At 37.3% G+C, this 24,194-nt stretch overlaps 1 protein-coding gene across 3 annotated transcripts in view; it reads right to left on the bottom strand.

Annotated features, from left to right (window-relative positions):
- EPB41L2 (erythrocyte membrane protein band 4.1 like 2) overlaps positions 1–24,194 on the bottom strand; it is a 134,165-nt gene that overhangs the window by 13,112 nt on the left and 96,859 nt on the right. For 2 of the 3 annotated variants that reach the window (XM_009281528.2, XM_009281529.2), the window contains exons 7-14: positions 23,473–23,691; positions 22,923–23,010; positions 21,184–21,336; positions 19,911–20,008; positions 15,250–15,422; positions 11,461–11,642; positions 6,941–7,003; positions 4,421–4,567 (exon numbers count right to left, since the gene is read on the bottom strand). In XM_009281528.2, the coding sequence (XP_009279803.1) occupies positions 4,421–4,567; positions 6,941–7,003; positions 11,461–11,642; positions 15,250–15,422; positions 19,911–20,008; positions 21,184–21,336; positions 22,923–23,010; positions 23,473–23,691 (1,123 nt within the window). Of the gene's footprint in view, positions 1–2,932; positions 3,038–4,420; positions 4,568–6,940; positions 7,004–11,460; positions 11,643–15,249; positions 15,423–19,910; positions 20,009–21,183; positions 21,337–22,922; positions 23,011–23,472; positions 23,692–24,194 lie in introns of all 3 variants that reach the window. The other variant, XM_009281527.2, reaches the window with a different exon arrangement.

The raw sequence follows: 24,194 nt of genomic DNA, 5'->3' as shown, positions 1-24,194 counted from the left end.
ATATAAAATGGACGTTATCTCCTCTTCTAGGCTCCAGACGAGGGGAAAGGGAGAGGAAAGAATTAAACAGTGACGGACGGAGCGGCAGGCCCCTCAAAGGAAAGGTCTGGCAAGAGAGACGCGTGACAAAGAAAAGGATTCGGCTGGGGGAATGCTGTAGGGGGACGGGGGGGCACCCGTAAGGTGACAGGGGAACAGACGGGACAAAAAACTGCTGTCGCCACCACACACAGTCGTGCTCTAAGACTGCATCTCTCCACCATGCATATCACACTATGAAAATTAAAAACACGAACATTTCCATGGATTTTCCAAGCAGAACAGTTTACTTAGGCACTAATTCCGTATTTACTATCGGGATTTTTCCCTTGTAAAAATCCATTTTTAACACCTTCTAATGCCTAATTGGCTCAGAGCTTCAGGGTAGTCAAATACTTTTGCTCTGAACAATACATACCCACAATGCTGAAACGAGGTTTTCTTTATAATATACGTTATATGTATATGTATAATATATGTTTTTCAAATGCTTAAATAACCTAAGCAAATTCGTTTCTATTAACCTGTTTTCAAAAAGCCTTTCCCATTCTACTGGGAAAATGTGTTTTATTCAAACAAAGGTAAAAGGGTACGTTGCTTTAAAGCATAAATTATGTTCATAGTCTGGTCTGTTTTCTGTGGTATATAAATCTGTACAGTAAAGCAAACTTCTAAAATTCATGTGGGTACAAGCCTCTGAAAAGGCTAAAATTCTTTCTTCCAGTTTTCCTTCCGCGAGCTCTTGTATTAAGTTAGAAGTAGAAACAGTTAAAATAAAAACCCAATAACGTAACGAATACCTAACATGGACATAACACACATTTTGACAATGTTCACTAAGATACATTTCTATCTTACAAAACGGTACCGACAGAGAATCAGGGCAGAAGCACACGCCAGAGGAAAGCCAAGGTGCCATGCAGACAACTGCAGTCCGTCTGGACTCACGGTGTGAGTAGCAGTGTAGAATCTGAACTGACATAAGTTACTCCATGCTACTGTGCATATACTACAACACAGAGGGCATGCAGAAGAACAGAGAAGGAAAAGAGAAAGAACCCCTGTATTTTTTTCCCTACAATAAAATTTAAAGTATATTTCAAAGGTGGCTAAGAAAATTTAATGTGAATGCAAGTTATTAAATCTGCCCTCATGCAACATTCAATATCCACCAGGGCAATGTGTTCCTCACCCCCACTTTCTTTCCCTAGTTTACTGCGCCCAATAAATGTTCATCTATTAACAGATTACGTCAAAAGGCAAAAATGTTCATGATACTCCTTCTACCGTACTTTGGTGCCACATGTTTTCTAACCACTCAGAGCAGTAAAAAAAAGGCAGGGAAAAAATCTTTATGTGGTATGTGATCAGACTGTGTTCATCTCTCTCTCTCCCCCCACATATGTATATAATTAAAGACAGGCACGTACCACCCACCTTTTTGCATTTTACCACCCTCAAATTTTTAGGTCTTCTGATCTTTCAAAAGGAAAATCCCAATCACACAATTTGTTTGGTAATGTAACCCCTGTTTCCTGAGGAGGCATTTAGTAAAAATGATTAAATGTATAGATAGAATTGGCACTTTTTATCAAATTACTGTAGTTACAATAATGTTATCAGCCTGTGAAGATGTTTAAATTCCTGGCAAATTCCTTCTGGTACATAGTCATACACACTAACATGAAACACTGTTTACAAGCAGTGGGGGCGGGGCATGGATTAAAAAAATATATATTGTGGGTATCCATAACATAACAACATTTCACATATTTATTTGTGACATACATATCAATGTGTCACAATCTCTGTTATAATTAAGTCACAGATGCTGTGCATTTGTGGGAGTACGGTGATACAGAAGTATAGTGGCACAAACGAGATGTACCCAAAATAACATTTCTCATACACAGAAAATGACTTATTTGCAAGTATTTTCAGTGGAGCAAAAGAAGGAAGAAAAGAAAGAATATTAGCAGTGGTATCCCTGCTTTATTCTTGTCTATTGTCCAACTATCCTGAAAGACAGGCAAGGAAACACACAGTCCAGGAATAGGACTGAGCAATGTATTAGTCTACTAATACCAGCAAGTTTATAAATTGGAGGTAACAAAACACTTGAACACAAACTTCTCTACATCCATCAACAAATAATTCAGGATGGAAATACACTGTTTCCCAAACCTCCTATTTATATATGTTACTGAAATAGGACTGACAGCTTTACATTAACCTACTTTTGTCCCAATTCCTAGGTGGCGGAAAACAGTCCAAAAGTGATGTAAAAAAGCAACATCACAACTGCTACCCATCATCACTATCACACTGCTAGTAGTCCCACTGGTTATAGAGTGTTTTTCACTGCACAGATGTTAAACCAGCTTATGGGGGAGAAAACCTCCTTCTTCTCCTGGATGAAAAGAGAGGAACAGAAGCGTGGAGGTACTCAGAACCAGGTTCCCTTTGAAATGAAGCTGCTACTACAGCGTTATTGATTTGAATAATGATTACATAGTGAACACACAAAGCAAAAGTTATTGTGTGAAGTGTCAAATAACTGCAGACAATTATTTCCATATAGAATGGAAATACATGTTTTGCTGTCATCCTAGTCACATAAAACACAGTAATTTTCCAGTGAAAAATTGGTTTTCTTTTCAAATAGTAGCCATTTAGAACTTCACAGCTAGTTTGGTGTTTAAGCAGAATGTTGCTGGCATCCATATATGTGTATATACACACACATACAGACACACGCAGATCCTGGTTTACAGCTCAACCTTCTCCTTTCAGTACTGGCTTTCCATCAGGGAAAAAAAAAGAAAAAGAAAGAAGTGCCCAAGCTAGCCCACAGCAGATACAGCAAAAAGGCAGTAGGTTTCAGGGCAGCCACCTTATCGGTTTCCTCTGGTTTTGCTCCAGCAATCCATGGCATTGCAGTCCATTGCTTCTCCTTCCCAGGCAGCGTTTTCACTTGGAAAATGTGGTCTCTTTTTTTCTATTTGGTTTTCATTTTATAAAACCAGTGTAAATCAACAAGCAATGAGTCAGACACACACTATACATAAACATAAAACCAAACCATCTGAAAGTGACAGAACATACTAGATGAGGAAAAAAAAAACCCCAGAGATAAAAGAACTTGGAGGGGCCCCAACTTCAATACAAAGAAATCAACACAGAAAATACACAAAACTACAAAAATGAAGTTACACTTTTACATAAATGTCTATTTTAACCAAAAAGATATTTATAGCTATTAAATGAACCAATGTGTTGTGGACATTTGAAAATTTGACCAGCATTTGTACCTATGCATATACCACTATGCGTAGAAATATTCAGGTACTACTCAGAAATTTGAGGAATAATTTCTTGGCAGTAACCATAAATTAACAAAATAGTCATTAAAGAAGTGAACCATACAGTCAGTGATTGTATTATCTGCATGCACATACTCACAGTTCAGATTGCTTAAGTATCTTATTGAAATAATGTCTTTTTAACAAAAATCATTTGGTAGCATCAAGCAAGCTTAACTGAAGTTCACCTCTCTGGGGACTGAAGGGAATACTTAAGAATTTAATGGGATAGGAGAACACATTTAGGAGGAAAGGGTAGGAACAATGGTGGAAGAAAAGGGTAACAACAGAAGATAAATTGATTGCTTTTGAAGACTGATTTGCTCTTCTACTCTATGAAAGAAGCAGCAAATAACTCATAAAACTAAAAGTTTCACAACAGCAAGAGAAATTTATTTGGGTAGTTTTCTTGCCACAAGCATTCACGATAATATTTGTAGAAAATCATTTTCCAAACTGCTGTTTTAAGGTTCAATCAGGAAGGAGGTATAGAGAAAAAGTAGGTAAATTCCTTTACAGACTTTTGGAGATTAAGGTGAGTAAATTTTAACAACGACATTAAATATGTTCCAAAGAAGTCAACGCTGTAAATTAACCGATCATGTAAAGCCCTTCTGAAACAACACACAGGCTGTGTGTGTGCTTATGCACAAGCTGCCTATGAAGAGTTAAAGAGGGGGAAAAGGAGGGAAAAGTTCTATTGTCACTGAAAAGTTATCTCCATCAATCTGTGTAAATCAGAGTGACATTTAAGATGTCCTTAACACACAGGAAAATACTGCCATCACCTCCATTTTTTTCTAGTGATTCTAATTCAGTTGTTCTTGTAGAATGATAAAGTTCCACACATTATTTAAAGTCCAGTCCAATGCTAAGTGGTAAAAAGTTAATGTATACTTAGTATAAACAAATATTACATTAGCCAAAGAAAGTGTTAATCTAAAGGACAAACTGCATTTACTATATTACATACAGGGTTGTACAGAAACACATGCGGACAAGCGTCTGCAGTGACATACCCCTTGTGTCTGTAGGGACAGAGGTGTGATACGCCGCTTTTCCCACTCATTTGGGCGTGGTTCAGGTGTGGATTCCATGAAATTGCGCTTGAGCTCACTAATGCTAGCCTGGTGTTTCAGTAAGTCGTCCTGGGTCTTATCCAGGTCCTAGCAACCCGCAACGTAAAACAAAGTAGGACAAAACACAACAACAAAAGCAAACTTAACTGGAAAAAAAAAAAGAAAAAAAAGAAACCAAACCAAGGAAAGTGCCTTGTGTCTGAAGAGCTATTCTTCTTTGGAGTGCCTTAAAATAAAGAAGTTTAAGGCTATACGGGAACTAAGATTTTTTTTGTTTTGTTTTTGTAATGAAGGGCCACTCATACACTGTTTCTTCCATATTTTAAGGCAAAGGAAAATGAATGCCGTGCATGGTTATTTAACAGAGGGCTATTTTCATCCAAAACATGAAACTACTAGCTCTATGAAACAATAATAACTTCCAGTAATTGCTTGTTTTCATCTAAAATTTGTAAGCACAGAAGCAAGTGTTTTGGGATATTGCACAACGAACATTACTGAAGGCAGCTGGAAGAAAGAATAGTCTAACCCAAGAAGCATTATAAAAATGCATCTTTCTTGATATTACGAGCTCCATGAAAAATACTTCTGTGAAGACAATTCTACAGGGCCAAATATGCAAGCAGCTAACACCTGCTTAACTTCAGAGGGACTACTCATTGTGCCTGTCATGTAGGCTTAAATTTGCTGGAAGAATCACATTTAAAGACTTAAAGCCTGGTATCTGCCAATTCCACATTTAAGAACCTGACAGCAGACACAGCACTCAAGTAGGGATAGTTTTTGTGCACACCAATACCAAAGAGATGTTCTCTCTAAATTGCACCTACATAGGCAAGTGCCAAAGGGGACACCACAGCGTGAATATCAAATTCGATTTTGTGATGACCCACAGAGACTAAGCTGCAGCACCTTGGATCAAATAACTACAAACTAGTCTTTCACCTTATACCAGATACAGGAGCAGACATAAGGATCAGGAGCTATACAGAAACATAACTGTTCTGGTAAGCAGGCAAAAATCTATCTGCTTAGCTCTCTTGGAAATTCATTATCCTTTAAATACAATGCTGGGCTTTGGTGGGAAGAGCAGATTTCACTCTGCTTTCATAATCTGTGCACTTTGAACACTAAGAACCTCTCCCCTTGTGGCAACTCAGTAGGTTCATATTGTCACAGGACCAATGCTTCACTTTTAATCTAGGACTAACAAACGAGACATTAAATATGTCCCCCTGAAGTATGTATTTTCTGAGTGAAGTAAAACCTTATGCAAAAGCCATTCTATTACCCAACTGAAGCTTGTAACAATCATGTTGTAATTTTAAAACCTGTCTTGGCTTGACACCAGGCACGTTTCTTGGACTTGATCAAAGCACACGCAATGCACACTTTCAGTGCTTTAGTAAGTTATACACAAGCAAAGTTTCAATAATGATCAAAAGCTGCAAAAAGCAAAAAAAATGTATTAGTTGGGTTACTGCGATCCATACATCTCCTTATTACTGAACAAAACCAATGATTTTTAAAAAGACAGTTTTTGTGACAAAGGGAATTATTTATAGCCCCATCTGGATGAATAAAATACATTAAAGACAGCAGTAGGATTTTCTAAACTTTCTTCAGTTACTAGTTTATGTTATTAACCACAAGTTAAATGACACTGATTATAACTACAGACAATCTTTGATAAAATAATCCAGATTAACAGACTATATGGAAATTCTTAAAATAAAAATCTCTACTTCAGTGACAAAGCACTACATATTAACATACTGTTCAAAGCTCTTTGTTGTTGCTCATCTTCAATGAAAGCCAACCTTTAGGAAGCAAGAATTACTTCCATTTGAAAACTGAAAAAATAAGGCAAAGATTTCTGAAGCAAATCTAAACATTCGCTTTAAAAACCTGATCCTCACATACCTTTCTCAAAACTCCTAAAAATCAATGAGTGTCAGAACCAGAATTAGTTTTTCCACACTTCCATCACTGCTTGTGCCTTACTAACTCCATTTATTCAGATAATGTATTTGATAAATGTTTATTAAACTGGTGAAAACTAGAAACCCTTCTCAACAGAAGATGCACGCATTAAGGAGCAATGTATAAAAAAATCCCATTTAGGATTATGAATTGGACCCATGTGTTGCTTTATCTAAATAGGGCTATTATTCCCAGTTGCCACCTTGAAAACATCTAGCAAAAATATACAAAATGTACATTCAACATTCAAGCTGAAGGGGGTTTTTGTTTGTTTGGAATTTTTTGGTGGTTTGTTTTTGTTTTGTTTTGTTTTTAATTTAACTTGGAAACTAGAATGATAACATGCAACATTTCCAAGCTGTTTTTCCCCCCATGCACTTCATGCACTGTGTCCGTAACAGCCTGCAGGTGACCTCCCATCCCATGCAGCCTGGCAGCCCGTGAAAAGGGAAAGTGTTTCTTATATTATATACAAACCTCCAACATTAAATTGCTATGTCTGACATAAATATTTTCCCCGTCTACTCTCAAGGAATTGCTCTGTGAAATTAAGGCACACACACACACAAAAAAAAAAAAGAAAACAAAACAAAACAAAATGAACATAAAATGTACAGCAAGTAAATAAAAAAGACCCTTAGAATCAGACAGTTAAATAAAGGAAATAAAATGGTACGGTCAAAAGGCACTATTCAGACTAAATCCGCAGAAAGTTTAGGATGCCAACAAGGCAGGCAGCTACAGTCAGATTTAATTGTAAAAAAACAACCATGCACCTTCTGCTGTGCTTCCTCCTCTTCAGATTCCACCTATGTGAGCACGTGGCAAATTATCAAGAAAAGGAACCGTTAACATACGCTTACATACTAACACAGAGGCTTCATCTCTTTGTAAATGCTGCAAAGCGTGCTATATTTACAGACCTTTACTGTTTCGGCCCCAGATGTTGTTGAAATTATTAAGCGACTTTGGTCTTCCTTCACCTACATTGTTGTAGAATGGCTGAAGTAATATTTGGCATAAGTGGCATGAAAAATGGAAGTTTCATACTATGTCCCTTTCTTGCTGTACTTTTCAGTGTTTTCCCAGATGGAAATTTAAGAATGAGTAAAGAAAAAAAAATGATATGCGTAATTTCTATGGTAAGCACCTTAAACTCTGCAACAAATTGATGGGAAAATGGAATCTAGTGCATGAGTTCTTTTGGTAAGGGAGTCTAGGATTCAAGTCAAACACCTAAATACTGTATTTACAAATTGTCTTAATTATTTTCAGAATGTTGCTGTCTTGGGATGAGTTATTTGCACCCCACCCCCCTTTTTAGGTGAATATATCCTTCCTCAAACTGCAATGCACTCTGTTGGAAATGATAGCTAATCTTCATATCTTACCTACAAATATTCTGAATGCCTTAAGGAACGGCATTCTTTAAAAAGCAAACCACTTCCCAGTCTTTCCACAGGTACAGATATCAACTGCTAATCTTAGGAAAAGGTGCATTTAGAAGTCAACACTCTGCAAGTGCATAAATTTGAAGAGGTGTTTACTTATTGCACATACTGTTGCATTTGGATTCTGTGTGAATGCACACATAACGTGGTACATATTGCATTTTTATTCATTTCTCGCTTATCTGGGGTTCTATTTTCTGCAACTTTATGCTAAAAATGATGTATTGAATTAGGTTAGAGAAAAATTGAGGAAGTCTTTAAAGTCATGTTTTCCCTTATTTTAAACTTAGACTGGTATTTTTAATGGCATCATGTCGTATTTAGCATGTTTTTAATATGTACACTGTATTGATTTAATCAATTTAACAAACTGTTAAATGTAACATTGAACAGGCCCTCCCCCTTTTTGATTCTATAGTATTTGGTTTCATATTTCCTTTGAAGATCAAAATAAACCACCTTTTTCTAGTGATATTGCTGTAACACGCACAGTAGCCTTCAGGAAAGGAGGCATTTTGTCAACCACTCCAGATGATCAGAGCAACGTATTAGTGTGACTGAGGCTTCTGTACAGCAATTTTAACAGTGTATTTCAAAGCATGTTCAGACTCCAGTGATTAAAGTCTGACACAACCTGCAATCCCAGCTAATGAACACAGTCTCCACCTTAACTGCTGCTAGAGATTAATCAAAGCACTGAAAAAAAAAAATAGTGCCTTGGACAGACTCAACTTTGCACACACCCTTGTAGAGCAGAAACATCTGAAATCTGGAATAACAAAAAAGCTGGTTTTAAAGCATTCACAGTTTTCTGAATTCAGCTTTTAGGAATTTCACTTTTCAGAGCTAAACAGAACTTTGGAGAGGTGCATTCCAGTCAATGCATGCAGGAGACATGCATTTTAACACAAACTCATAGTGCAAGCAGGACAACTTGCAAAGAGTATCAAGTAATAATATATCTATTATTACACATTATATATTACATCTATTATACGGCACTTTCAGTATTCAGATTTATGTGCTCATAAACATTTTGAACTACAAAGCAACTCTTAACTGCAGCGCAGTATCTGTGGAATCTAATGAAATTATGCATGCTGTAGGAATTCAGGCAGAAAAACCACCAGCTATCTATTGACTAAAAATCTCACAATGGCAACTTTTCACAAATGAGAAAAGTTAGAAAGATACAGATACACGTGTGTGTGTGTATTTATATATACAGGCATGTACATAGACATATCCCTATACTAGGAAGTGTGCAAAACTGAGCAAGCCTCTGGGAGAACAAGCATAAAAGCTATGTGCAAGTGTCAACATTTAAGCAAGAAAATTACACACCTCCTCTTCCTCTGCTTTGTCATTCAGGTCATTGTCATTAGAGGCACTAAAGTAAGTCGCCTTAGGCTCCAGGTAGCAGAGTGACAGAGCGAGAGGAAGGGAAAACGTGAGTGAAAAAGGAATAGACTGGAAAGCAGACAGAAGTAGCACAAAGATAAGGAGAAAAGAGGGGATGAAGGAAGGAGAGGTAATAGGAATATAGTGCTGAAGGCCAGGTGGGAGGAAAGAGATGCAAACATCAGGAAGGCTAGGAAAAGTAATATAACCATCCTCATCAAGCAGCGAACGGAAACTAAAAGAAAAGCATCTGATAAAGCTGCATGAGACACACAACTCGGTGCTTTTGTAGTCATTTGTATGGATTTTTCCCTCCACAGCAGGGGAGCCTCGACTAGCCAGGGGTCTCATAGATTCAAAGATATTCGGTGAAGCTATATTGTTTTTATTATGATCTGGTGTTTCTTTCATGGAATTGCACTCTGAGATGTCTGGGATGGTAAGGAGGGGCTCCCCAAAAGGATCTTCCTCTGAAATATCTGAAAGCATGTCCATCTCAGGGACAGGTGATAGGTTTGTGAGATGGGATGACACAGAATGGATGGGTAGTGATGATGGGTGTACGTGAGTGAGCTGAAGAAAAAAATTCTGTGCACAGTGGAAAATGAAAGCACAGCAAAATGCAGGTTTGAAGGCACAAGAAGAGGGAAAAAAAAGAAATTATTAGTTAGTGAAAATTTTTACTTAGAAGCAGGGATAGCTCTACTAATGCAATAGAAATGCCAAATAAAAATAGAAATCCCCTTGTGTTTTGCAAGCAGCAAAACTTGTTTACTTCTGTGGATTATGAAAGGAACCCAGTACGAATGTTTTGTTCTCAGGCTGTAAAGAACTGTGCACTTTTGAACTGTAATAGTCACTTAGAACAGATGGAAGCGGACAGACATTCAAAGCTTTGGCAGAAAGGTCAGAGGACAGTGCAGTACACGAAAGACAAGCTGGCACTTTGATTCTCGGGTTTATAACCATTTCCTCCAAGACTTAAAGAGAGCCAGAAAGGAAAAGAAGTATCTGCGCTAGGGGGGAAAGAAAGCTGTTCACAGAATTGGCATGTGTAACAAAACCTTACTGAACAGCTTCCTGGAACAACTTCCCAAAATACGGCTTTTTTTTTTTTTCCTTCTTTCGGTTAAAATATTGAAAGATACTGCCACTTTGAAAACAAGGGAGTATCACCATTTTACCAAGCCCAAAGTCAAAACATCGTAATTTATTTTACCGTTTTTCTCCCATAAAGAAACTCTGTGTGTGCCTTTTTCCTAGGCTAATTCAAAATTATTTCAACTTGCCAGCAAACAAAAAAAATGCAACTGTTGGTATTTGTTCCCTTCCTACACTTGAATGCAGTGGGAACATGTGAACCGCACAGAGAAACTCAGCAGTCCCCCTAGGAATCAAATGGGTAGCTAACTTGCAAAAATGTTTGAAAACAAAATTACTCCTTAAATATGAAAGAAAGTTCTGGAGAACTGCCAGAAATAGAAATGATCTCCAAGAGAGAAGAGCAGCAGATTTTAGCTGACACTTTGGAAAGAAATTTTTACATCAAATCATACAAGATCTAAATTTAATTTTTTGACCTATTCCCCCAGTAGCTCAAACAAACAAGACAAGCAAATGGTTGTTAGCAACAGGAACAGACCAAAGTACTCAACTTTTCACAGAAATCTACTTCTCAGTCAACATAAAAGTTTTTAAAGGATGAAATAACTCTTCAATGGCTACTAAAACAATACTGTTACCTACGGTAATTAAACACAGTCATAATATACCCAACTTTGTAGAATGTACACAACTGTGGATATACTAACAACTTTTTTTAAAGTCTAAACAAACTAAGGAAATGAATAAAACATTATTTACCCTTTGAAACATTTTTTTCAAGAACTCATGAAAGCTTACTGAGAATTCAAATTAAATTCAGAGCAATAAAAGAAACCCTAGGTCAATGCCGTTCAGAAGTTTGTATTCTCTTTTGTTTACATACACTTACATTAAGTTAAACCTACAGAAAGCAGCTGGCAATTTTCCTTTAATATTTTAATATGGTGTTCTGTATGATACTCAGAAGTGATAGGCACTAAATAACCACACATGGACACACACCACATGAACAAATAATTTTGGTGTGAAAGTCAGCCATACCTTTCCATCCTGAGTCAATTCTAATTGCGGAGTTTTGACTGGGCTTCCATCTTCTTCTCTGCCACCTTCTTTTAACTTGGCCTGACCGGCAGCTTCAATGTCAATGATTTTATCTCCAGTAGCCTGCCCTCCAGCAGCAGGGAAGTCTCTTAGCAGACTTTGATCTGAGACACCCATGGGAGCTATTAGAGAACAAAATAATTTTGGTTAATTGGGGTAAGTTGGAATATTTTGTTTTTAAGACTTCTTAACAGAATTATTTTATGGTGATGGCAGCAATGAGCAATACAGGCTAGTTATTGAGTGATACAGTATTTTTCAGTTTCTTGGCTTAGCAAAAAGTCTATGGTTCTCATTGCACTGATATGAACAGCAATGTACCCTTGTCATATAACGTGCACTTACTATACAAGGGAAAAAAACCCTCATGATATCAGGTAGGTATTTAATTACCAACTTTCTGATTAGTCTTGGAAGATAAATTGAAGGTACTGTTCTTGTGACTGTGTAAATCACAATAACAAAAGAGAGAAACAGGCAACAGTGTTTTGTGGAAATTCACTATTTTGAGAAGACTGTTTTAATGCAATATATAAACAGCTATGCATATAACTGTCACAGTATTTTTATTCTGGAGCCTTAGCAAAACTGCAGAAACAACAGCTCAGTGAAAGTAAGACTCTTCCTCCTTATATCCTTGCAAAAAATGGAAGGGGGAAACACTGAATATGTATAGTTGAATATAGTCAAAGCACAAGAGAGTGAAAGGCCTTAAATTAGTTTTTTCTCTTATTTGATTCAGCATAATAGGATTAATGAGCAGGATGGCTTTTTTTTTTTTATATCAGGATGACTGGCTCAGTAAAAATAGTAGTAATGAAATACAGGAGAATTCATTAAATCAAGCAGCTTTAATAAACACAACTTTGATATAAACTTAATTCATTTAGCAATCTTCTGTAATACCTCCATGTGCCTTGACTTTACAAAGCCAAGGTACAGAAAGTTGAGAGGAAGAGGCATTTCTTGAAGTACCTTTGAGGGATATCCTCTTTTGAAAACAGTGTCAGCTCCACGTCAAAGACTCCCTTAGGCTGCGAAGAAGCCAAGGCCAGCTAATGGCAAATGTGGGATTTGGGATGTTAGGCCTTCAGGGCCTCTCTAGTAGTAAGTTCTGCAATTTAAGCTTCTGATCCCTTCTTAGGTGGCAAATAGAGCATTTCTTGGGTATACGTCCCTCAAGTTCCACAAGTAACTTTGGACAAATCACAGAGTAATTTAGGTTGGAAGGAACATCTGGAGGTCAGCTAGTCCAACCCCCTGCTCAGAGCAGGTCCAATTTGACCAGGTTGCTCAGGGACTTGTCCAGTTGAGTTTTGAGCATATCCAAGGTCTTTTTAAACAAACTAAAAAAATTTTTATTTCTAACTGAAATTTGCTGTGTCTCAACTTGCAGGCACTCCCCATTGCCTTATCACTGAGCACCTCCGAGAAAAGCGTGGCTCTGTCTGTTCTATACCTTCCCTGTAGGTAGCTGTAGACAGCAGTATCTCACCACAGCCTTCTCTTCTTAAAGCTGAAGGACCACAGTTCCCTCAGCCTCTCCTCATGCATTATGGGCCACCAGCCCTCTGGCCAGCTTGGTGGCCCTTACTGGGCTCGTTGCAATATATCAATGCCCATCTAATGCTGGGGAGCCCAAAGATGGACACAGTACTCCAGATATGGTCTTTACAAAGTACTGAATAGAGAGGAATAATAATTTCTTCTCATGTGCTGGCTATGCTCTTGCTAATACAGCCCAGGATACAGTTGACCTTCTTTGCTGTAAGGGCACACTGTTGACGCATGTTCAACTTGTCCAGCAGGAGTCCCCAGATCCTTTTCTGCAAAGCTGCTTTCAGTGCAGTTGGTCTCCCAGCATGTACTGGTGTATGGTGTTACTCCTCCTCAGATGCAGGACTTTGCATTTATTTTTGTTGAATTTTATAAGGTTCCTTTCAGCCCATTCCTCCAGCATGCTGCAGTCCCTCTAGTGAGGGCAAGGTGGGAGCGGAGCAAGAGTAACCCTTACAAGGATGAGTACACAACTCCAGGTATTTGGGATGAACAATGGCACTGGACATGCTGCTCACAAAGGAGAGGCAGAGTGCAAGCGCACCCTCTACAGGATTTCTCCTTTCAAGTGCACACTCACAGGTGAACCTACATCTGGACTACTGCCTAAAGAAAGAACAATATAGAATCATAGAATCATAGAATCATTGAGGTTGGAAAAAAGGACTTCTATGATCGAGTCCAACTGTCGACCCAACACCACCATGTCCACTAAACCATGTCCCTAAGTGCCTCATCTACTCGTCTTTTAAATACCTCCAGGGATGGGGACTCCACCCCTTCCCTGGGCAGCCTGTTCCAAGTTTGACTTTGAATGAATGCAGTTTAAAACGATTACAGCCTGCAGATGGCAACACCAGCAAGATGCCTTAAATGCTGCCAGGAATAGCTGGTTTCATTTGAGATGAAACCAAAGATGATTAAGGGGAAAAAAAGGAAAACCAAGAGCAATGTTTCATCATGCTCAAAATTTTGACTGTGATGGCTCCATAAGAGTGAAAGTTTGGGCCTGAACACACATGCATACACCTCTGTATTCTTCAGATGATGCACAAGGGATCTCAGAAAGGCTTGCTGATACAACCTCTGAGAGTTGGGCAGAAATCAAATTGTTTCTAACCAAAAGAAGCACAGGAACTAAAACCAACGCAGACAGTACCACCGATGTGGTGACGAGTCTTTTGGTTGTCACAAGGACTCATCACACACTACCAGGACAAGCACTTTTGCCTCTTATTTTTGCTTAGGTTCTCAGAAGGTAAGACTTTGCAGGCTTCCCAAGCAAGTGTCACAGTTTGCTCATTTGTCCCAGTATAGAAGAATGAATATTTGCAGAAGTAAAAGTCTTCTAAGTAAAAGATTTTTGGAGAAAAAAGGTAAAGTTAACAGCTGAATTGTAGCTAAAGTCATACCATTGTCACAGTTCACTTATATTCAGGCATACACAACTTCACTAGCATAAAAGTGAAGCTTCACATCACTTTTCTGAAGAATTTTGGTACCTTATAGTTATTTCAGAAGTGATTTAGAGTAAAACATGTGCTTCTACATCTCTCACACATACTGCTGTTATACCTGCCTTTGGAAAGCATGCCTGTTTCCAATAAAGGAAACCAGAAGGTATTTCTGCTCAAAGAGACCAAACACCAGTAACGACATAAAAATTTTAGCTATTCAAACAACCTCAACATAAAACTTGTTAACTAAACACAGAAGTAACGAATAAATATACTAGGATTACAATACACTGAACAAAATGATACAAAACTAAAAAAGAACTTGTTCTGCCTTTTCTGTTTGGTGTAGAGAGGTACTCAGGCCAACCCAGAGCCCAAAAGATGCCGCTGACCAAACAATTCTAGTCAACAGCATATAGTGCATGCCTATCCTGTAAAACAGATAGGAGTAGAGAACACAGATGCTGTACGTCCAATATAGAATCCTCTGTATAGTCACAGCAGTGCCATACAATTTAGACAGTGACTTAACTTACTGTTTAGGTCACCTAAAATTGACAAGTAACCAAAGTGGCTACTCCTCACATCACCCATCAGAAACTGAAATTCATAGATTTGTCAATTGATATTCTGGCCATCCATAATGTCAACATTTTTGAATACTGGTCAGATCAGAGTGACAACCCATAATGTAATCATTACACTGAAGAAATACCTCCATCAAGGCTCCTGGAAACACGTTTGCTTGAAGTGCGCTCGAAGTACGGAGCTGGTCTGTCTATGAGGTTGCTAGCCTGTCGTGTCTGTGCTTGCGTACGTCCACTGTAGCGGAACTTGGAACCCAAGGTTAGAAACTTTGCTTTTGGAGGCTGTTCTGGTGATACCAGTCTAAAAAGTAAATATGAGGAAAGTCAGTTAAAAAGGCTTTATTTTATGTGTTTAATGAGGTACTTTAAAGCTACTTATTATGTTTTAACTTTAGTTCACCAAGCATGATTTGTGCACTCCAAGAAAGGATTCTACCATAAACTCTGAGAAGAACTTCTAAAACAATGCATGTTATTTATTATTTACAGTTGGAATTGAAGTGATGCTGATAATCATCACATTTTCCACAGTATGACTAAGCATCTGGGATCCTTATCTTTTGGTGCTATCTTGGTTAAATGGTATTTTTTCTAGAAAGCTGAGGCCATTATAGGCCCATGTAGAATACCTCTCAGACCTCTCTCCTTAGAATGCTACTTATAGTAGAAACTACACATCCCACTTCCACTGTCTTTCCTATATTCCAAGGTACCAGTACGGCAGCTGCTATTCCTCAAAGTTAGGGAATGGCATCTCAAAGCTGCATAGAAGGCTGTATCGAGTGAAAAAAAGATTGAGATGGCTGGAGAGTTGTGACTCAACAGTAAGAAGTTTAACAAGCTAGATTGAGACTCCAGTTTCTTTACAATGTCATTTATAGATTGGTGTAAGCTGATGCTTGCTGGATATAAGGAGAGGGGGAAAAAAGCATATAGTGAAAAGGGTGAAAAAGAGATCCAGTTACAAGTACTATTAATGCGGGGTATGTATGTTTGTACCCAGGTGTTAGAGTTAATGTCAGAAAGTCTAAGTAACAATGTGGCAGAATTCGCTATGAGGGATTCTGCTTTGTTCCACCAGTTTTTGACACCACATGACTTTGAAGAGATAGGTCCTCTATACCTCCCTGAATTTCCTTCAGTATGAGGACTTCAAGCTCTTTTTCGCCTAACCCTCATTGCTTGTACTTTGTTTTTGAAATCTAAGCCATCAGCTTCCACACTAAGGGTACTGTTTGTTCCAGTGCCATCCTTGCTGATAGGATAAACAGTCACCACTGCAGGAACTCTTCCCAGTCTCAGCTTCTCTAGAAAAGTCTTTGATGTTGCTCCTTGGCTCAATGTAGTGCTGCAGATACATGCTCACCAAGCATGGCAGACTCTATGGCCTATTCTCCCTCTGTATAAAACCATCAGACTCTTACAGATAGAGCTTTTTGATTTGAGGATCTGCAAAAAATGAGAAGCTCACTGAACATCAGTTTCTTTCAAGCAGAACCAGCAACTACTGTACCCTTTGTACTTGGGATGGCACAGATGGGCATATGTTAAGACAGTATCCAGTGGTGGGTTCTGAAAACTGACAGTCATTCTAAAGATATTTCAGTACAACTGAAGTATTTTCAGATGCTTAGCAAAAAGAATGGTGAGCTAGGTAGAAAGTTACCATTTTCTCTAAGAGAGGATGTTTACGGCTTTGTCAGAGTGCTAGCCAGAAGGATCCAATCCTGCATGCCTAAGATGCATGTGCATGCACCTGAATCCTAATCTGTTCCAACACATTTTTAAAGGAAACAGAATTCAAGACAGACTAATCCACCCTTCTGCACTAAGGCCACTTATATAATAAAATCACAAGTATCTGAAGCTTCACTTTCATTGCTTCTATAAAACAGCCTTATGCAATCTTTGTGACAATTTATTTCTCCACATTATTTCCAAGAGAGAGTGTATTATGCATTAAGAGGAAGAAGACTAAGAGGGTTTTTCCAAGGTTCTTTCTGTTCTTTTCCATTCTTGGCAAGGCTACAGCATCAACTGCCATTTTTATCTTCCACCCTGCTGAGATAAACTTTTAATCTTTTAATGTGGAAAAAACAAGAGAACTAATTACTTCCTGATTAAGGGCATTTGAATGGATTTTTTGTGTTACAGGCTTAATTACATAAAATAACTGAAGACAATGCTTTTACCATTTTAAGGCATTCTGGGGAGACACTGAAACAATCATGAAAATTTCAAATAAAACATCATAAAGCAGAATTATAAGCAGGTTTCTACAGCCATTGGTTAAGATCCAGAGTTGCGGTCTAAGCTTACTTCAAAAGATTAATGTAGATATGTACTCTGACTGTATTTCTTAAAGCAGATTATTGCTCTTTGAAAATTTTACTGGAATCCTATAAGGTTGAGCTGATACAAGTGAATCCAATGCCTTTTGGTTGTCATTTTCAATATAGTTCATTACAAATTTTTATAAATAACTTCATATGCTGGCCCAATTTCCCATATATTATAAGAAGATGGATCTTAATGGAATTATTTGAGAAAAACTGAAACATTGCAAAAGACAACACACAGAATCTTACAATGTTATATAGGGCATGCTAAGAGATCTGGAAAAAGAAGAATAATAAGCAGGTTTCTCCAGCCATTGGTTAAGATCCAGAGTTGCGGTCTAAGCTTACTTCAAAAGATTAATGTAGATATGTACTCTGACTGTATTTCTTAAAGCAGATTATTGCTCTTTGAAAATTTTACTGGAATCCTATAAGGTTGAGCTGATACAAGTGAATCCAATGCCTTTTGGTTGTCATTTTCAATATAGTTCATTACAAATTTTTATAAATAACTTCATATGCTGGCCCAATTTCCCATATATTATAAGAAGATGGATCTTAATGGAATTATTTGAGAAAAACTGAAACATTGCAAAAGACAACACACAGAATCTTACAATGTTATATAGGGCATGCTAAGAGATCTGGAAGCTAAAAATGTACATCTAGATTGAATACAATTTTATGTGGTATCATACACAAGCTTTATACACGCTCTGAAAGAGCTACAGTCTCTTGGACTGTAGCAATTGCTTTCTGATTTTTATCTTTGGAGAAAAATAGAGCTGGATTTATTTTACTGGTTTTAAATCAGGATGAGACGTTCTGAGGATTTTCTGTCTGATGACATCAGTGGAGTATATGGATTTTACAGAATGGTTCAAGTATTTGTTACATAATTCTCGTTATAATGTCATTCCTGGTTAGGAAAAGCCACTTCTGATTGGAATAAAATGCAATTATTTTTATTATGTCAGAATTTCTGCAGTAAGATTATCTAATACATATTAATGCTCCTGGAAACTTACATTTGCAAATGGTAGTTCTCAGTTTAGGATTTTTGACTTCCATAAGATTTGTTTTTTCCCTATTCAGGTCCATTTTATTACTATAAAATTAGGAAATACAGTTTCCCAGCAAAGCAAACCACCGCATGGGTTATTTGAAGACTGTTGATAAACTTTTCATTGCAGACAGAACTGCATGCTATTTGTGGTAACGGACATCACCAGCCAAAACAGACTTCAAATTTTAAAGAATAGAATGGTGGTCTATGTATTTTAATAAACCTAACCAATGAATTATATCAAACATGAAAAAAAACTTTGATCAGGATTTCAAAAAGAAGTGCTTCTAAATTAAGCATTTTGAGACTGACTGCCAATCTCAGCACAAATTCTAATATTGCATTCAAGAATATTCTACATTCAATGAAAATCTGAATACTGAAAACCATGCAGTGAGAGAGTACCAGTAATGAACTGCTTAGGTCTCATGTTCCCCAAGTTCTTTGTAGGTCTCACTCTAGCAAGTATATTCAGCTTAGACTACTATGCAGAGACAGGATTGCATCTTCCTTAAAACACAATTGCTTTTTTAAAATAAAAAACGAGGCAGCTGAAGGAGAAAGCTTACTTTTTATATACCCTAGTTACTGTGCTCATTTGAAGCAAGAAACTCAGATTCAATACCTATTCAATGCATAACAGATTCAACCTAAATCTGTGACTCCTAGGCTGCATGGGGCACATGCACTCTCTCATGGAGTTTGTGCTATTATAAAAATAAAATTAAGATTTTTCAAATTCCTTTTCAATGGAGGAAGTAGAAACAGAAACAACTCTGGGGCCTATTGTTAAAGTGGTGATTTACAAATAGACCACAGTTTCAATGACCAATTCAGAATTTTATGTTTATCAGTTACTGGGGAAAAAATGCAAAGAAAGTTATGGATTATTATATAAACAAATACTAGTCTGTTTTTAAAGTGATTCTCTGTTCTTCAAAGAATGACTGTGAACTCATCCCAGTTTATAAATAAGCAAAAACTCAGCTGTAAGCATTTACACTCAGCAGAATATTCTGAAAAGTGAAGTGAATGAAGATTACTGTCAAGCCCTGAGAGCTTCTTGTGAAGGAGTATAGTGGCTTTCTAGATGGTCACTCAGCAAGAGTTGATCTCTCAGCAAGTCTTACATATGTTCACTAGTTTAGTTCCATACCGTTAGCACTCTAAAAGTTTAAATAAAACAGTTAATTGCACTTGAGACCTTCAAAATTGGTAATTTGGGGTCAATGATTGGTAGGGTGTCTTCTGTCTAAGAGATGTTACTGGACTGAGAAATTAGGGGCAAAGAGGGCAGGACATCTTCTCTATTTTCCTCATATTCCTTCAAAGAAAGATATGAGCATACCTGGCAAAACGGGGGAAGCAGAGAATTACCATTTACCTGAAGAAAGTATGGTGCTCCACACAAACCTTCCATAACCTTTTAGCGGCCCGATGGTTTGGCAGTTTGAACCCAATAGTGCTGTCAAACTGTTCCAGCTGGAAAGAATCCACAAACAAATTAACCCATTTCCTTAAGCTGGCTATTAACTAGCAGGCAGAGTTCAGATAGTTCCATTACTGTAACAAGCTGTAATTCTCCTCTCATAAGACTTCATAAGATTTAAAAAAAAAAAAAAAAATCAGAATTTCCAGCCTTTTAATAAAATTACACTTGGCTGGCTAGTCATGATGGGTAATAATCACATTATCACTTCCTAGCTGTACTAATGACTCTTTTGAGAAATCCAATAATACTTTAGTGTTCCTTGCTAATTTTCTGACTCGCTGCCCAATGTATTTCTTTTTAAACTGCACGAAGTAATTGTACTGCAGGTTGTGCTGCACACTTTCCTTGGATTTAATAAGTCTGAAATCCATACTGCAGTGTTAAGCTTACCTGATCCGTTTCACTATATAAGTTTCTTAACAAAAATATTACATCTTTGCACTGTCAGTGAGTGCAAGAACAATACACCTGTGTTCCAAAACTTACAAAACTACAATGTTTGTATTGTACTGTTGGTATTTAGACTTCTCTTTTGTTTTATTTATTCACACAGTAAAAGCTACCTTAAACATGTTAGAGTATAATTTAAAAAAGCATTATAGTGTTTGACATTTTGGTTTTTTTTTTTCAAAATTTCCAGTTAATATGTCTTCAAAACATAACCCCTCCTCCTTCAGGAACTCCCACAAACTTATAATGGTCTCTGAAAAGAACGTTGAATTCACTATTTCCACAACAGCTAACAGAAAGAGTTATAACATCCTACAGGACAACTCAAGCATTTGGTTACACCCATACAGCTAGATGTGTTGACATTTAGTGAACTTTATACCCAAAGAGAAAGAGAGGCTGGCTCTCCATGCGGACTGCAAGTTTGTATAGACAGTAAGAACATGACCAGTGTAACTAGCTTTCCTTGTAAAAAAAAGTTACAGGATGGCATCTATTAACAAAAGAAAATAGATTTTCTTCTTGGTTTGCATTTACTAATCAAGGCAAGTGTTTAATACAATCAGTAGAATTTGAACAGGAAAATAAAACCCGCAAGTTCTGCTTGAATCCAATATAAGCCTGTGAGGGCATCTGGGAAAAACATGAGGATGTTATCTTGTTGCTGGATAGAAATGATCTCACAAAAGAAACAAGACAGAAAGGTACTACTTACTTCTGCTGGCCTGACTTTGATGTAGAAATTACTTCGCTTATAGGAAATCTTCAGAATTTTTGGCCAAGCAAAGCGGTTGATCCGGAGTCTATCTTTGTAAATGAGCAGTCCATTAGCACATACACCCAGCATGATATCCACACCTTCAGAATCCTATCACGTATGAGACAATTTCATAAAAATCATTTTAATAACATTCCAAACAAGTAATTATTGCTGGCATAGCTTGAGGGAATAATGCAGCTAGGACTTGTTTCACATTCAAACCTGAAAGACCCTGACAATGAGATTCTTAAAGCAAAAATAGCCAAGTATATTAATTTTATAGGAAAGGCTTCGGACTCTAAGTAATGGCTTTGGCACTCATATGCCATTGTATATGCCACAGTTCTGGGAAATTCTTCAATATTCTGGCAATAGGCTTTAAGTCAACAATTTGCAAGGAAGGAAAGGTATGGCGGATGTGCTACCAATAATTTCAACAAACATTAAAAGAAGAAAAATCAAAAACAGGCCTTTCCAGCTTAAAACAGTCAGTGAAAGTCTGACCAAGTTGGTGATCGTGGTGATCTTTTACAGTCACCTACTATTCCAGTAAAGATAGGAAGTAATGGAAAGTTGGCTGAAAATGTCAACATAATGATTTCAAAGTGCTGGCAGGCCGGGTTTCTGAGCATCTGTTCCACTGACAGTGTTTGATGCAAGTTTTGCAGGCTACAAAACTAATCGCTTACTAATAAGGCTTCGATACATTGTACCACTACACAATACAGCAGAACCTCATGTCCTCCCCAACAACAAACCAACTACATCAAATGCCCACACTGTCATTAAAAAGTTGCTTCACCGGCATAACTAACAGCTGCAAGCGGATCCTGGCAAACAGCAGTTCTAATGCTTGCCTCACTACGGCAAAAGAAAGCTCCAATAAAACTCTAAAAATTTGTTCCTTAAAACACTACAGACCAAGTGAACTGCCACGCTGCACTTGTATTAAATGTCATAGACATAGTTAATGTACATGAATAAAAATTTAAGTATATTTCTTTCAAGTGCTTCTAACAGAACAGAAAAAGTCTATGGAAAATTGCAAAAACAAGTGCACATTGTTTCCATATGAAACAGAATTAAACAATGTTTCTCCAGTACTTCAAAGTCTTGGTTTTCTTTTTTAAATATAGGACTGATATGCTTACAATGCATTGATTTTCCTAATGATTTGAGACTCTGGATTTGTGCGAGGGAGTGGGAGGGGGTTGGTTAGTTGGTTTGTTAGATTTTTAACTAAAAAAATCCCACTAGAAATGCAAATTTTATTTGGCCTACCCACAGGAGTGGAAAAAGCACAAAAAAACACCCTCCCCCAAGACCTCCCCCCACTCTGTTTTTAACTCTCATGGTATTTGAAAAACAATTACATGTTCTTTTAGGCTTTACTTTATGGCCCCACATCTCCTTGGCATCAAAAATCTGACATTTAAAATGTATGTAGCCGCTCTTACGAATAAAATATTATTTCCAAGCGGCACATACGTCTGTGCATTAAATAAACTTAGATTTAAAATAAATTCTAAGGATGTTAGAGCTGTAAACTGAGTAATTATTGTGACCAAGAGATAAAAGGCTCATACTTAAGGATTGAGGGCATTACATTTTTAAAATAATCTATATATACTATGTTTTTTAATACTAAGCATGTCTATCCTAAAACAAAACAAAACAAAACCAATCCCCAATACCTTGGCATGATGTAAATCCACTCCATACATGGAGAGTCTCTTAGCATTTTCTAGGAACTGGGAATCCGCCTGTGCTGGAGTCAAGCCCCTAAAACCATTGAATAAGCCTTGAGTTTATTGACAAAAGAACTGAGAATCAAAACTGAGTGGAATCCTGGAATTCAGACACACAGAAAAACCTCAGTTTGTAAGGTATCAATAGCATTTTTGCCCTAAAGGGAAAGTGTTCCTTCAGAGCATATTATATTCCTTTAGTAGAGATTTCCACGTTCACTCTTTCAAAATTTTCTAGCTGTATGTTGCTTAAACTAATTCATATGCTCAGATAAAAATATTTTCTCCAAAAGTTCTCTTCTGAGATCTTAGTGAAGCTACTATTTTCAAACTGAAATTTTTAAACACATGAAAGTAAGAGGTTCTAGTTTCACAGCAAAAGATTTCCAAAGTAACAATAACTTCAGCTTAGCAGTTTTACACATACTCTTAAGAGAATTGACATAAACGTGACAAAACATGATGATTTCATTTAATCCCACTGTAACTGACACACCTGTGTGTTTTGTGTAGCTCAGCTACTTTCTCTTCCATTTCTTGAGTTTGATTGGGTGCAAATTGGAATTCACTGATACAGTCACTGCGGTGTTCCTCTGGGTCATGATCGCCCAGCTCAGCCTGCAGGGTGTATGAACCAAGGAGGGCGTGAGTCACAAAAGAACATGGCAGTCGACCAGAAGCAATATCCTGACGAAGCTGTAGGCACAAGAAATATCTGCAAGACAAAGGAAAGGGGAAAAAACAAACAAGCAAACACACACAAGAACAGAGAAAGTGTTAACAATGGCAAGTTTATGAGATATGGCAGAATTTAACGAGATGCATGTAATCATATAAGCGTATTTTAAAATAAGTCAATGTATTAATAATTTGTTACACCTTACATTATTTGAACATTATTGCCACACAGTAAATTTCACTTCCATTTTTAAGAGTCGATATTACTTTCATAAATAATGTGAAAAGCAGGAAAAATTCTGATTTCCAATATAAATGAATGAAAAACTGTACCTAGTTTGTAACAAAAGCTGACTTAGGAACTCCTTCATTTCACATTGTAGCCTGCAGGTATCTAAGGCTTATAAATAAAACCCCATGCATATCATTTGACATTTCCCTTTGGCTTTAAAATTCTAACTTTCATATCCCTTGCAGTTCACGAGCTAATCAAGTCATGTGTCGTGGTTTAACCTCAGCCGGCAACTGAGCACCACACAG

The sequence above is a fragment of the Aptenodytes forsteri genome, unplaced genomic scaffold, assembly GCF_000699145.1.
Source record: "Aptenodytes forsteri isolate BGI_AS27 unplaced genomic scaffold, ASM69914v1 Scaffold82, whole genome shotgun sequence".
NCBI classification, from domain to species: Eukaryota; Metazoa; Chordata; class Aves; order Sphenisciformes; family Spheniscidae; genus Aptenodytes; species Aptenodytes forsteri.
Note: the sequence above shows the minus strand (reverse complement) of the source record. Positions and strands in the feature narration are given on the sequence as shown.